Source organism: Ictidomys tridecemlineatus, chromosome 14 (assembly GCF_052094955.1).
Source record: "Ictidomys tridecemlineatus isolate mIctTri1 chromosome 14, mIctTri1.hap1, whole genome shotgun sequence".
NCBI classification, from domain to species: Eukaryota; Metazoa; Chordata; class Mammalia; order Rodentia; family Sciuridae; genus Ictidomys; species Ictidomys tridecemlineatus.
The window spans coordinates 34,009,988-34,026,238 of NC_135490.1; the positions used below are offsets into that span (position 1 = coordinate 34,009,988).

Here is a 16,251-nt window from a genome sequence, read left to right on the forward strand (position 1 = left end):
AGGTCAAATACTTGGTAGTGGCAGAAGATCTGAACCCAGCACAGTGGGTCCAGGGTCAGTCACCTTAGCCATATCACTACACTATACACAGGAAGATGAATTCAAATATTCACAGAATGTGTATCAGGTGCCAGGTTGAGTTCTAAGAACCTGATGTACAGCAATAAACTGTAGAACTAAGTCCTACTCTGTCTTAAGTTTCCATTGTGGACAGAGACAATGAGCCAATTAAAACATAAGAATTAAATATTGGTTGGGTAGAGGTAAAAGCTATGAGGAAAAAAAGAGTAAAGAAAATCTACTGATGAAAGAAGGTGGTATTTTCTGGGAGGTACTGGAAGACTGCTTGATCTGGTGGTGCCTGAAATCCCAAAGGAAGCATGCAAAGACAGTGGGCCACCCAATCACAAAGAATAGAACCTGCAAAAGCCCTGAGGTAGTGTATATTTAGGAATTTGAAGATCTGCAGAGGCCAAACCAAAGTAGGGTTGTTTTTTATCCCAGGAATGCAATGCTTTAATACAGAAAATCTACGATGAAGGTTAAATAGTAAGACACCTAATTTTTATAATAGATGAATTGCAATATAATTCACAACTCATTCTTAAATACCATCAAGAAGATATTCTTAGAAACATCTTTAGTGTTCAATATCTAACACAGTATTTGGCATAGAAAAAATGCTTATTTTCTAAAACCCAATTAACTTAAAAACATTAATGTAAGAAATTCATAGCTTTCACATAAACGATCAACCACAACCGAGAACATAAAATGGAAGACCCCCATTGATATAAATTGCCAAATACAAAAAAGACAAATTACTTGGGAATAAACTTAGGAAATATGCAAAATCTGTAATAAATAAAACTTAGAATAGCACTAAAGAACACAGGGCCATTGAGCAAAGCCAAGACATTTGCTTATCATGACACCAATATCCCTGCCCTCTAGTTTCTGAATTATAAAGACAACATATTTCCTAGACAATCAGGTGTCAATTATGTCAATTATTATTAGTAATATCAATTATTGAAAAATTAAGTGGTCATATCTTCATTCTCTTGAGGAAAAACATAACAAGTTGTCTCAAAAGATCTTGGAACAACTTTAGTTTTATTAGTTTCTATCTTAAAGAGTTGCTCAGAAGTCCCATTAAGCACAAATAAACAAAAACTGCTTGAAATTTTACCATACCTTTTCTTTCCTTCTTTTTCTTGAGGAGTTGAAGGTATGGATGATCCACAGTGTTTGGAAAATTCTGCTTCATCAGCATATATAGCCGTGCTGTGTAACGGAGGATCTGTGAAACACAGACACAACCTTAAGAGTCTGGCTGTCTGGGAAGTATTTAAGTTTATTCCTTTACAGTGGAATACAAAATAATGTTTGTTGAAATGGCTGACAAGAGCTGAACACAGAGGTGCACGAATGTAATCCCAGTGGCTTGGGAGGCTGAGGCAGGAGAATCTCAAGTTCAAAGCCAGCCTCTGCCGCAGTCTGGCTGGGCACAAAATAACCAAGACGCCACGAGGCACTTGTAGGTTCAAACAGGAACTCCTTTATTGCCCGAACTCTCACCGGCACTCCCGGAAACTCTCTCCGCCCTCACGGGGCTCCAGGAGAACTCAACAGGAACTCCGCAGGAACTCAAAAGTAGCAGGTGGGCACCAGAGACAGCAGGAGCCGCCCTATTGCTGGACAGCAGGGGTCTATATACAACTGAATACACAGCCTGTTTCAATCCAGCATCATCCAGTCACAGCAATTATACACAGCTTAACTTAATTATCATCATCTTAATGGCTCCTGTCACCTCTCAACCACTCCTTCTGGCAAAATGCCAGGCACCATCTGACTCGGCCGTGGCTCTCAATAAGCCTCAGCAATGGGGAGGCACTAAGCAACTCAGAAAGGCCCTGTCTCTAAATAAAATACAAGAGGGTTGGGGATGTTGCTTGGTGGCCAAGTGCCCCCAGAGTTTAATCCCTGGTACAAAAAAAAAAAAAAAAGAAAAAGAAAAAAAATGGCTGACAAGTTACAAATCAGTTACACAGGTCACTTTCCAAATTTTTTAAAAAAATATTTCTTTTAGATGTTGATGGACCTTTTTGTTCATTTATTTATATGAAGTGCTGAGAATTGAACCCAGTGCCTCACATACACTAGGCAAGCACTCTACACTGAGCTACAACCCCAGCTCCTCCAAATGTTTTTGATATCACACCTCAATAAAAAATTTTAACCATAACACCAGTAACTACCTGGACATTTAAATTATAAATCTGCATTCCTGTATTTATATATTAATGGGAATATTTTAATTTTATATATATATGAAGAGGAAATCTAATATTTTATTTGCTCACCCCTCTGGAATATTATATGCTCTATTCAGGAGACCACTGCATTTATTATAAATTCTACATGTTTAGGGTGGTTGGTCTACTCCTGGGACTATTACTCACTAAATTCCTAGCACTTGGTGGGCACTCAACATTTGGGAATGAATGCCCTTTGGGGAAAGATGTCAGACCTCCTCATTTCTCTTTCTCTTTTCTTTACTCTGGATTTAGGTAGTATAAAAAAAGTAAACTTAAATGATGAAGGAAAGGACTGGGAGATATAGCTCAGTGGTAGAGCACTTGCCTAGCATGTGCAAAGCCCTGGGTTCAATTCCCAGTCCAGGAGAAAAAAAGAGACAAAGAAGATTAAAGAGGAAGAGATCAAATGGCCTTGGTGGAAAGGCAAAATAAGGAAATGCTGTAAGAGGAGGATGTTCCCACTTGTTCAGGAAAGAGGAGTAATGGAGTCAGTACACTGGGTGGGGCTTATGGAAAGGACAGCAAACTTGAGAGGGCAAAGGAGGTGGCCAGTAGTGACAAACTTGGGATTGCTGCAGGAGCGGGCGGGAGTGTGAGAGGGAGTTGTGGGGGGTGGTATCTGGTAAGAGCCAGGAAACCATGATTCATGCTGAAATTTTAGCATGATAGTGCAAAAAACTTTTCTAAAAGCTAGCTGCTTAAATAAGGAACATATCAACTTCACAACAGAAGTTAGTAAAATATTCTGTACTGGTCCTGTGGATTAAAGGGATGAGGGAAGGGAGAAAAATAGATCAATCCCTAATTTCCATATGTAACCAATCATATAAGATGAATTCCTACCACTTAATTTAAACAACAAAACAATCCAATTTTAAAATGGGCAGAGAGTTTGAATAGACACTTCTTCAGTGAAGATATACAGTTGGCCAATAAGCACGTTGAAAAGATGCTTGACATCATTACTCATTAGGGAATGCAAACCAAAACCATGAGACACCATTCTCAACCCTGGGGATATCTATTATCAGAAAAAAGAATAAACCCAGAAAATAACAACCATAGTGAGGATGCAGGGAAACTGGATCTCTGTGTGTCCACACGGTGCAGCCACTGTGGAAAATAGCAAGGCAATTCCTCAAAAATTTAAACCTGGAACTATCATAAATCCAGTGACTCCACTTCATCAAAGAAAAGCAAATAGGGAGTGACTAGTAACAGGTATGAGGTTTCTTTTAGGATGATAAAAATATTCTGAAACTACATATGATAATAGCTGCATGAATTTTTGAGAATATTAAGTAGATTTTAAAAACCTACAGAATCTTCTACTTTTAGATATTTTAGACAAGTAGCTAAAACACTTTTCCTAACTCATAATAAAAGATGTATTCTGTGCTAATTACTTGCTGCCCCCGACCCAAACTGGCAGGTGAACTTAAGGTGGCTTGGTGTGAATTTCCAGGGACACCAACTAAAACACAGACCAACACTTTACCTTTAAACAAGCTTCAGGACGGCTCCCCCACTCTCTGCCTCAGGCTCCCCAAATGGGAGAGCAAGAGAAAGTCATGAAAGGCTGGTGAGAGCAAGAGAGCACGTTTGGAAGTGGGCTTTTATTTGGGGGGGGGGGGGGACATTTGTTCTTAGAAAGTTCTATCCAAAAAAGGCCAGAAAGGGCAGGGTTACAAGAAACAGGTGAGTGTAATTCAACCCAAGGGACGACACCTACATCTGAAGACTCAACTTCCTGAGCTGGGAGGACACCCAAGTCACTATGAAATGGAGTGATCTGTCAGAGCCTCTTGCTTCAGGATGGAAGGCACGGGTCATTCAGAGTGACTCCCCACAATTACTTCTCATTTTATTTCATCTTATGAAATATATATTTTCTTTTCTTTTTCTTCTTTTCCTTACCAGGAATTGATCCCAGGGACGCTTACTCACTGAGCCACATATGAGCCCTTTTTATTTTTGAGATTGGGTCTAGCTAAGTTCCTGAGGCTGGCTTTGAACTTGTAATCCTCGTTGCCCCAGTCTCCTGAACCCCTGGGAATACAGGTGTGTGCCACCTGGCAGGAATATATATTTTGTTTCATGAAAAAAAGTAGAATGAAAATTTTTAGAAGCCAAATAGAAAATATGTGAGATGGTAAATAAGTTTTCAAAGTTCTCTGAACACTTACTGCAGCAAAAATATCTGATTACCGCTGTTCTACATACAGGGGGCCCTTGGCACTTCATCATTTTTGGTCTCTGGACTGGTCATTGACACATTGAGACACAAACAGCCCATTGGGACAGCTCATAGATTACTGGCCAGCCATGTATCAGCCCTATTTACCTCACACTAAGGAACACAGGTGAAGTTCTTCTTGGTTCCTTTGAAACATTCCTGCCTCATGAGTTTACGATAAAGGAAAAGTCCCTCTACTTTTCCTCTTGAAGGTCCTTATACAGTGGTATGATGTGAGAAATATATTTTATATTAATATTGTTACAAAGTAACATAGTATCTTGATATGAATAAAATATTAATGAATGTTAATAAAAGAGTTCTAATTTGATGATGTTCTTTTTTTTTTTTTTTTTTGGTACCCCAGGGATTGAACTCAGGGGCACTTGACCACTGAGCCACATCCCCAGCCCTCTTTTGTATTTTATTTAGAGACAGGGTCTCACTGAGTTACTTAGCGCCTCACTTTTGCTGATACTAACTTTGAACTCATGATTCTTCTGTCTCAGCCTCCAGAGCTTCTAGGATTACAGGGGTATGCCACCGTACCTGGCTTGATGATGTTCTTAATTTCAATGTATGATAAAAATTATCAAGCATTCTCCAAAACGTTGCATTTAAATGCAGGTTATATATTTGAAAATACTTTGGTATTTTTGTTGTACCTAACATAAATGTTTTAAAGTTATTTTAGGATAAAGATTTAAAATACTCACCAAAGGTTTCATAAGGTTCATCATCTTTCTCATTTTCACCAAGGCTGCCAATACTTGAGATGTCAGAATTATCAGCAAAGTCAAATGTATCATTAGGCCTGTGCTTTTGACCAGCTTTCTAAAAGTGAATAAAATCAAAGTCTTTGAATTGGTGCTCACAACCAAAGAAAATTACAAAGCCAATTTATTTAGCAAGGATACTCCTGCTATCAGTGCTACCTAAAGAAGCAATCCTTGGGCTGAGGCTATAGCTCAGGGTACAGTGCTTGCCTCATACATGTGAGGCACTGGGTTTGACCCTCAGCATCACAGAAAAATAAATAATGACATTGTGTCCATCAAAACAAACAAACAAAAAAACAAAGCAATCCTGGGGATTGATAATAATAAGGCAGGGGTTGGCAAACTTTTTCTAAAAGGAACTAGAAAGTAAATAATGTAGGCTTTTACAGGTTACTAGATTTCTGCTGCACCTACTCAGCTCAGTCACTGAAGTGTGAAAGCAGATAATGGAAATGCAGAAAAAAAAGGAGTTTAGTTGCGTTCCAATACAACTGTACTTATGGGCACTGTAATTTGAATTTCAGATCATTTTCACAGGTCACGATGCTTGTCATCGTGTGCAAAGTCCTAGGCTCAATTCCTATCACTGCAAATAAATAAATAAATACCTTTCTTATAAAAACGCTTCTTAGCTTGCAAGGCTGTACAAATACAAGTGGCAGGTCAGTTTTGGCACACATGCTATACAGTTTGCCTAAATCTCTAATCTAGGGAAGGCTATGGGCTCTCTCCCCCAGAAATATGTCATATACCCAAAAGTTCATTAACATTTTCAAAGGCACAAAGGGTAAAATCTCCTGGCCCTAGGACAGACCAGGGTTCACAGTTCGACCTATTTGTAAATCCATGAAGTTTGCTTTCCCAAATCCTAATGAAAGACCCAAACATACATAAGATGAGGAAAACTTCCATGGAAGCATGGAAGATGTAGAGGGATACTATTAACAGATAAGAAAATTCTGGAAGACACACAGGAGACACACACACAAAAAAAAACAGCAAATGAAACAAAAACGTCACCACTCATAGACCTCAGTGAAAGAACCATTCATGGAATACTTAGTGGTGGAATGCCACAAAAGAGGTGCCACTCTAAGGCAAAGGACTCCTCCTTCACTTGTTAGGCAGGCTGCCTTACAGAGGGAAGAAGACAGGAGAAGAAATCCATTCCAGGCATTAGGAACTTTCAATAAGGCAGCCTGGGAGCCGAGCTAAAAAGCTTAGAGAAATCCCTCCAAGGCACACTGGACTTCAGCTACCAGGAGTAGCAGGTAGGACAGGAGAGCTGAGAGAAATCCATCTACTGAGCAGGTGAGCCAAGGCTGGGGTGAGAGCAGAAAGCTGAACACAAGTCCACAGAGGAACCCAGAGTTTCATGAGGAATCTAAGTGTCATCCTCTGATGACTGGGGTCAGGACAGAGAGACAAGACCACTTAAGACAGAAAGACAGGGAGGGGCAGAATAGAGACCAAAAAGAACCCTCAACTTCATGCAACCTGAAAAGCAGGTGCTTTTCAGGGTGAATGTGAAATGCCACAGGCAACCAGAAAAGCCACTAGAGAATAATTTGTAATCAGCTACCATGGGCATTAAAGAAATGTACCTACCTTTAACCGATTCCAAAACTCTCTCCTAAAGAAAGATAAAACTATATGGGGACTAAGTGGAATATCATAAACAAGTGTTGAAAACTGTAACATGGAAAAATTCCTATGCATGAAAAATGGCAAAATATACATGACACAATTTTAACATGATGTCAATTATCTAGATGAAGATAAAATCAATTTAGCCATAGGATAAAAAGCACTTTCTAAAATGTTAACAAAGGTTATTTCCTCCATCGTATTGGAAAAAGTAGAAGCAAAGAAATATATTTTTTTCCCAATAATAAAACAGAGTTTACCAAGAGGTCTACAAAACAGGTTCCCACAAAATGTTATTTTGTTTTGTCAACAGTGAGAAAATTACACTAAAATGTAAAAAGATAACTTACGTCTTTCATGGGATGTGTTCTTCCTAATTCATTCTTTGAATATCCTGCACTATTAAACAGAAAACACACACATGAAAGGGAAAGTTAGTAAATGTGTTAAGTAATTGGGGAAAACACTGTAATTTGTGACACTTTCCAAGCATTTTCTTTCCAAATTACATTCCTCATTAGTTGAACTAATAGCACGCTTCCAGGGGAATTTAGGTTATGGCAAAATCCTTTGTAGCAAGCAGAACCTGTATGCCACAAATTTAACTGTATTTTTATAGGTCAAATCATATCGCCAATTTATAAAATAATACTTCTTTCTCTAAAGGAGGTAGAGAACTCCTAATCCTGCTGTTATTCTGTCCCTGAAGTCCTCATCAATCAACAATGATTGATTATCTCTGAACAACTGAGCCAAGAGGAGGCATGCTAACATTTACTAGGCACGTAACACCTGTTCCAACCTATGCCTGGCTATTGTACCTACATTTCTTCATTTAACTCTAACAGTCCTTTAAGGTAGAAGCAAATCCCATGTTACAGATGTACACTTGCCCAAAGCAATACACAGCCAGGATGGAAAGAAGCCTGCATTAAAATCTACATTACTTCCAATCTAAAGCCTGCCTTCTTTCCAACCCTTAACATTCCTTCATGGGGCACTGAGGTTAAAAAGGATAAAGCTGCATAATTTCAACAAGCTTAAAGTAAACAAATGTAACACTAGTGACTTTAATAAACTAGAAACAACAGTGACAGGAAAAACATTATATAATAGTATATTATTAATAGTAACATTGTCAGTTGACACAGAATACTTACTGAGTATCCTCCACATACCAGGTACTGCAGAGTGGTACCAGCAGATACTCTGGCATAATACAGTACATAGGCTCTGACTTTAAAATACGTCATGCAGATTACACCTATATTTTTCAAATACTCATTTGTCAGTAGACAAATCAGTATTTCTTTGAGTATTTTTTTGTGTGATAGAATTTCAAACTTAAAAGTAATACAAACACACCCAGTATATTGTTTACCCAGATCCAACAATTGTTTACATTTTGTCTCATTTGCTTCCTCTGTTTGTGGTGTGTGTCTATGGTAAACTGAAGACACTGCATCCTTAATCCTGAGTACTTTAACATGGCTTTCCTAAAGAGGGAATTATCTTGCATAATCATAATACAATTTCTAAAATCAAGTAATTCAACACTGACATAATTATCTATAGTTCATTTTATTACCCTATAATATTTTAAAAGATTTTTCATCTTAGCATTTTTTTAAAAAAAAGTACAGAATAGAAATATGAGATTGGACTGGGTATAGTACTTTTTTTATAAATAATTTTTTTTTTGTTTTAGGGTATAGTACTTTAATAAACTTTTTGTTATGTGTGCACTATATGTGATGTAAAATATCATTTCTGTGAATCACTGTAAAAGAAAAAAATTGGAAAACTGTTTAGAGTAGTAATTTTCAAACTTTAGCAGGCATGAGCATGATGTAACAGATTTGTAAAACAAAATTGCTTCGAGTCAACCCATTCCTAGCCCAGTGTCTGATTTAGTAAACCTGGGGCGAGGTCTGGGATTTTGCATTTCTAACAAATTTCCAGGCTTTGATTCTCAAAACCTGGTAGAAAGTTTTACGGCAATTTTACAGACTATCATTCTGGAGTTCAGTCAAGTAACATAAATAAGTCTAAAAACTAGAATCTCCTAAGTTTCCTGATCTAAACTATTTCACCTGTCTGGGCTCAAACATCCCATCAAAGATCCTCCCTGCTTTAGGCTGGATTCCAAGTGGGGCTTCCAAAAGATGGAAACACCTGTGATAACCATATGTAAGATTCTGAAGTATGTGCATCTGTGTATGAACACATTTCATGAATCTCAACCCCCATCCCCCCAAAGGGGGGAAATAACTACTGGCCTATTAAGAGAAAGTTTAACCCTTTTCAGCTGAGGCTACTCTACTCTATTCTATTTTTCTCACCAGGTTACAAGCAACTACTCACAGCTGTGCCCTGCTCCACAAGGCACAAACGACGCCTTCTCCAGGGGGTCGACCCAGGATTTGGAGGAATTCCTCGGGGTGCGGTCTTGGGAGCGTTCCCTAGCAACCTGCTAGTCTGGTCCAGACAAGGCCTTGGATGCGCTTTAGACATCGCCAGCAGGGCACTCGCCAACGCATCCAATAAAAATTAATCTTTTAGATCAAGTTTTTGCAACCTATTTTTAAGTGCATGGCCCCTTTTGATAAAAATAAGTGGCCTGACCCACCGTAGAATGGCATTTAATAATAACAAGCGGCAGCTTAGTCCTTCAGCCAGAAATTTGGTTTATTTTTACGGTCTGTAGTTTCTACTACAAAAACAGCTGCGTTTGGAAAATAAGAGTGGGGACGCCCAGCCAGAGTGTAAACTTCCCTCCATGAGGTAACGTCTGGCAAATGAAAGGTACTTCCAAGTATTTGCTGCATATCTTGTTTGAACTACTTTGAGACTCACACACACAAAGCAATACTACCACTAGCTAACGTTCTGCCTCCTGCCCACTGTTAACTCCTGCAATCTCACGATAACCATAAACACCGGGGCTGCTGCTACCCGGGTTTTACAGAAGTGGAAACAGACCCTGAACAACTGATCACTCGGATAAGTTTCAGTGGCAGCAAGAACAACTCCGCGAGGCACAGACCACGTCAGCAGAAAACAAAGCCGGTCCAGGCCTGGGGTTCCGAGAGTCGGCCGCACTTACCCTGCCGGCGCCGGGGACCTAACCCGCCACTGCAGAGCCATGGGGCTGGTTCCGGAACCCGCCAGATCCACGAAACTCCCGCCGAGCTCCGCGCTGCTTAGAACCAGCCAATCAGGACCGAGCATGCGCACAAGCCCCTCCCAGGCCTCTTCCCGGGGCGGGCCCAGGGCTCATTCCCCGGCCCCGCCCCCGGCCCCGCCCCGCCTGGAGCAAGAGAGAAAACCCGGAGCGAGAGAGAAAATCCAGACGCGTCGAAAGACCACAACTGAGCCGGACACCACGCCTCTCAACCTGCTGTTAACAGGACTTTCACTCTCACCAGGATCCCGCACCAGTTTTTAAGAGCTCCAAAGCCCTGAGGCCTCGAGGGCGGGGAAAAGGTGGACTGCCTACGCGAATCAGAGGGTGGGCCCTGGACAAAAAATGACGGATCCAAATCCAATTGAGCCGCCTGCGCTGGAGTCCTAGCGCAGTTGTCTAGTGTCATGCATTGGAAATGGACAGGGTTTGGCTTTTAGCTCCTTGCTGCCTTTGGTTGTGGGAGTTTGGCATGCTCTTTCTTACCCAAAGCTATGAATTTTGTAATCATCCAGACTTGTATGCAACATCTATATAGCTAGTGGTAGTTCATTCACTTTCATTATCCTTGAAATGCCCTAAGCAAATAAACCATTTTATTTTTTTATTTTGTTGTGCATGGATACATCAATTTTAGTGTTTTGCTACTATCAAAATGCAGAAATCAACATTCTTGTGCAAAACTTTCAGGCTATGTGTCTAAATGTTTCTCTAGGGATGGAGTTAGTAGTGATATCACTGCTATTTAGGCTACAGACATTTTCAACTTTGTATGATATGCCATTTTTTTACGCATTGTTTTGTAGACTGTACAATGGATACTCTCACCAGCAGTATATGAATCCTTGGTTTCACATGTTGTAGATACTTAGAATTTTCAAGACTTTTACATTTTGCCTATCTAGTAAGTTGAAATGGTATCCTATTGTATTCTCGATTTGCAATTCCCAGAACTAAATCATCTTTTCTTTTCTTTTTCTTTTTCTTTTTCTTTTTTTTTTTTTTTTTTTTTTTTTGTAGCCATTCCTGTTACCTCTTCAGAGAAATGCATGTTCTCTTTACCCAGAAATCATTTGGGCAACTGCCATTGAAAGATAAATCACCTTTGTGATATTTAAGGAAGTTTCCCACTGATGCATAGAAACAGGTTTTCTGGATAGATTGGAAGTTTTTACCCTTAGGAGAGTGGACAGGTAGTTCCATTTCTGGGAAAGGGTGGTATAGTCATTCAAACCTTTTGTGCTTGCAGATCTGAGAAAAATAAATTGCTCAATTGTAAAGACTCTGGGTGGAAATAAAAATTTAACCCAAATAGGTTTAAATAATAAAAGGAAATTTTGAGCACATGTCACTGAAAAGTTCAGAAGTACCAAGCTCAGTTTAATCCAGAGGTTTGAGAAGCAATCTGGATTTGGACTGCAGTTTCTTGTCTTCCTTCTACATTAACCTTTTCCTCAGGCTGAGTTTTCTTGTCATCAATATCGCCAGTATCGCCTGGATTTCCTAGATATTTACAATGATTCAGGCATTATTCTGAGTGTTTAGTATCTATTAACTTGTTGAATGCTCTCAATAATCCTATGTAGTTGGTAATCACTAAATCCCAATTTATAGATTCTAAGAAGCAGTCCCACCACTTGCTAGTGGTGGTACCTGCACTAGACCCCGAGTCTGGGCCAGAACTTGCACCCAGCAGCCATTCCAAGTCTCATATCTGAGTTCTACCATCCATTGAGAGAGCCTTGCTGTACCACAGTATTCTCAGAAAAAAAAGACTGGCACACATACCTGTATTTTCCAGGATTCTCTGGAAAAACAGAACCAGTATTTATAGGAAAGGGAGACAGAGATTGATATGCTTTAAAGAATTGTCTCATAAACTGGGGAACTGGCAACTCCAAAATCTGTAGGGAAGGCCAGCAGGCTAGAAATTCAGGTAAGTATTGGTGATAAAGTTTTGAGTCTAAATTCTGAAGGCAGCAGACTAGGAACTCAGGTTTCTCTGTTGCAGGCTTGAGAGCATTCCTTTTCCAGGAAACCTTGGTCTTTTTCTCTTAAGGCCTTTAACTGGATGAGGCTCACATATGTTATGAAGAGTAATCTACTTTATTTACTCAGAGTATAATTTAGTTATATCTAAAAGTACCTTTCAGCAACATCTAGAGTGATGTCTAACCAACCAGCTGGGCACTGTAGCATAACCACATTGGTGCATAACTACTCTGAACCAATCCTGTAGCCAAGGAAAAGCAATATGTTCTATAGCTTCCTGGAACCATATGAATTCTCACTGCAATTCAGGAGGTGGGTGGGAGGGGTGGATATTGGGAAAGGGAAAATAGAAGCTTCAATGACAGATAATTCAAGTCTATGGCTGAAACTTGCCTAAGATCATAGAGCTAGGGTTGTAGTCAGGGAAGCAAGAATTTCAGTCTAGGTATTATTCTCCACCCAAATTCATCTTTGTTCCCCATCGTGCTGCTTTCTCAGTTAAACTATCAGCTTAGGACAGTGACTCTCAAGTTGGGTGAGGAGAAAGCAGAGGGCAAGGGAAATTCTGGGATCTCTCTGGTGGATGTAGCATGATAAACCAAGACAGAGCTGTCATAGGAAGAAGATGCCTCATTTGCTCTGGCCTGAGGTTATGTGAGAACCATGCCAAAGAATTTGGCCATCTGTATCGTTGAGGATGAAAAGCCGAGCACCTTCATGAGCTTCTGAATAGGTAAAGGCAGGGGTGGAACCTAGTTGGGGAGAGAGAAGGATCACAAAAAGGCTCATTATAAGGCATTCTTGGAAATGTAGGGGCTGGAGGCTGGCCAGTTGGTAGAAAGTCCAGTGAAGGGAAGAGGAAGGATCCAGCAGACAGAAGCTACAGCCAAGGAAGTTTCCAGCCAATGAGAAATGCCTCACAAGAATAGTGATTACTTTGAAGTGGAAGCTGTGACAAAATTTTCTGTTTTTTTTTTTTTTTTAAGATGGCGCCCATGTTGTGCTGTGCTCTTTCCACCAGTTACTTTCACGAATGTTTGCCAAGCTCATCCACCTTGTATGGATATCTAGGGGGGTGGTGAAAAATGAAGGATATTATTCAGGATGGGGTGAAGCATATATGTGGAAAGAGGGCTGAGGATATTGGAGTGGAGAATGTGGGGTTACCCCTACTCTCGGACACCTAGAACAACATGACCAACTTCTGAGAGACCTTGAAGATTTCTTAGAATAGGTCACTTCAGGATGCTGGAGGACATCTGAGTGATGGTCCTTAAATTATATAAAATACTTTCATTTTGGGAAATGGGAAAGTACCCCTATTGTCTAGTATAATGCAAACTACAGAAAATAAAAGAACTATGAAACTTCTTGGATGCTTGGGATAAAGTGAGTGATTCGGTATGAACCTTTCCCCATGGAAATATAAGCTTCCCTGAGGAATAGATTGATGTATATTTTAGTTCTATGTTTTGAAATTATTAGTTTGATGTTCAAATAAGAGTATTATTTATCTTAAAGAATTATCATGAAGATAAGAGTGAGGAGTAGGTCCCTTATCTTTCTTGAACCTGCCTCTGCTTTTTTCTAGGGAGTTTTGTTGAATTTTCTGTTCAACACTGTGTCCACCAGAGGGCAGATAAAGAAAGGGACTGGAGACTTGAAAATGTAATGGGAGAACTGATCTACTCATTTTCAAACCTGTAATATCAGTTTAAAAAAAAAATTGGTTCAAAGTCAGTTCAAGAAGATTAATAAGCCTAGAAGCTTTAACTGCCAATAATTAGCTCATTTTTCTTTTCACCTGATTTCTATTCTTCCATAATTCATCAAATCTGTTCTAGTTTCCCTTAAAGCAAAGACTCTGACTTTCTGTTGTAGAGAGGAAAATACTTTATTTCTCAAAATTTCCTACTTTGTTATTTATCTTCCTGTAGCACTTACTAAATATTGGGTAAACAGGAATATCTCACTCAACTTGCATTTCATTAAACTCAGGTAGTTATCTGTTTTAAACAGACCAACTGCTCAACATCTGTGACTATGACACTGCAAAACAAATGGAGATGTCCCAGGAGGGAAGGGGGTGGGAAAAAGGGAAGGAGGAGCCTTTCTCTTGCTTGTTCCCTTTAAGAGGAAATGAGTCCCACAAAGGAAGTACTAGTCAGTGTCTTTTAAAGTTGGAGGGCAAGAAGATTTTCCATTGCAGCAAACTGAGTGACATTAGATTCCTTCACATGTCACATGCTTTTCAACAGTGCCCTGGCTCTCTTACCCAATGACTAAACTTATTTTCTCTGTAACTAATGTTGCCCTACTTTTTCCAGCCCTGACTGGCAGGGTTCCTGCCCAAGCTGAGATCACGTGGTTAAATAGGTCTGACCAGTATATCATAACCGTTCAATGTCACGTGTTTCAGATTCCATTTCCAGCTCCCTGAAGGGCTGGGAGGAGCTGCTGCTGGAATCTTGGCAGGAGTATTCCAGCAAAATCCAGGACTTCTCTAGCCAAGGAATAGCAGACTTCCAACCTGCTTAGGAAATAATTTTATTATAACTCAAGCTGAGGTTAATGGGCCAAGTGAGCACTTAAGCTGAGAAAGAGAAAATAAAAATCAAAGGACACCCCAAGGAAAAAGCTTTTCTTTGGGAAATAATGAAGAGAAAATATGGAAAAAATAAAATTTCTACTTACAGTTGTCTGTACAGCTCTCCCTCAAACTATCATCAGAAAAGAATTTTTTGAAAAAGTTTTCACCTTTTTTAATGACCTTGGTCACTGTGATATTAGTTTTGGTGGCCTGAGAATACACACAGTCTGGCCCTATCAAAGGGTTCCCAGCAACCAGTGTCTTTACCTCAATAACTCCTGCTCAGCCGAGAAGGGACTAGTGAGACAGCCAAAGTCACCATCAACAGACAGCACCCATCAAATAGGCTTCCCAGGTGACAGAATATTCCCTAGGAGGACATAGCCCCTGTCCCCATGCTTGGCTTCTGCTCTGTACCTTAGAGCTCACTCCCTCACCCCTTTGACCTTGTGCTTTAGCATAAAATGTTGTCACCATACCCCATACCACTGCCAGGCTGCAGACATGTGTGACTCTGTTTCTGGTCTCTGGAGAGTAAGAGACAGTCTCCTGGAGGAAGTGGCATCTACAATCCAACTGAACAAACGGCATAGGTGTCAGCTGGGCCAGGGTAAGAGCATGCTCTAAGGAGAAAGGACAGCAGGCTTGCAGAGAGCAAGAGCATGATGCATTCTGGGAGCTGGAATAAGTTCAGCATGGCTGGGTCAGGGTCGGGAGGTGGCAAAAGATGAGGCAAGGGAATCAAGTGAGGCTCCTTCAGCTCCTTGCTCCTCAAAGTGGGGGTACCCAGATCAGCAGCACTGGCACCATCTGGAGCTTGTTGGAAATGCAGAATGGCAATTCCAGACTCATTGAATCTGAATCTGCATTTTAAGCTCCTCAGACGATGTGATGCACTGTGAAGTTCAAGAAGCCCTCCTCTGGCTATATCAAGAGTTCAGGCTGGAGAGCAATAAGAAACCTCTCAAAGAGTAAGCTGAGGGAGTCATATGATCAGACTTGTCAGTTATTCTTACTACAAAGTGGGTGAGTTGGCAGAGATCTAGAGAGGTGACAAGGTGGCCAGCCAGTTAAGAGGCTGCTGCCATTGTCGTCACAAGAGATGACTTCTACTGACTGGGCAGTAGGCATGAGGAATGGAGGGAAGTGGCCAGACTTTTTTATTTCTTAGCCACCCCCATCCCTCCTGTAGTGGGGATTGAGCCCAGGGACTCATGCATGCTACCACTGAGCTATCTCCTAGCCCTTTTAATTTTATTTTGGGACAGGGTCTCACTAAGTTGCTGAGGCTGGTGTTGAACTCATGATCCTCCTGCTTCAGCCTCCTGAGTAGCTGGGATCACCAGCATGTGCCACCATGCCCAATGGAAAATGTCCAGATTTGATAGACAACAGAAAGTATCAATAAGACTTGGTATCTGGAGCTGCCTGGGCCAGCCCCAAATTTCTCTCAAATACATGGCCCTCTGACAACTGAGACTGGGTAGGGCTGAGGAGCT

At 40.5% G+C, this 16,251-nt stretch overlaps 1 protein-coding gene across 1 annotated transcript in view; it reads right to left on the bottom strand.

Moving 5' to 3' along the window:
- The window catches only part of Cenpu (centromere protein U), a 42,303-nt gene extending 28,408 nt beyond the window's left edge, over positions 1–13,895 (bottom strand). The window contains exons 1-4 of the mRNA XM_005329255.5: positions 10,093–13,895; positions 7,337–7,385; positions 5,277–5,394; positions 1,198–1,303 (exon numbers count right to left, since the gene is read on the bottom strand). Coding sequence (XP_005329312.1) covers positions 1,198–1,303; positions 5,277–5,394; positions 7,337–7,385; positions 10,093–10,217 — 398 coding nt within the window. The 5' untranslated portion in view covers positions 10,218–13,895. The remainder of the gene's footprint in view (positions 1–1,197; positions 1,304–5,276; positions 5,395–7,336; positions 7,386–10,092) is intronic.
- Positions 13,896–16,251: the final 2,356 nt, after the last annotated feature.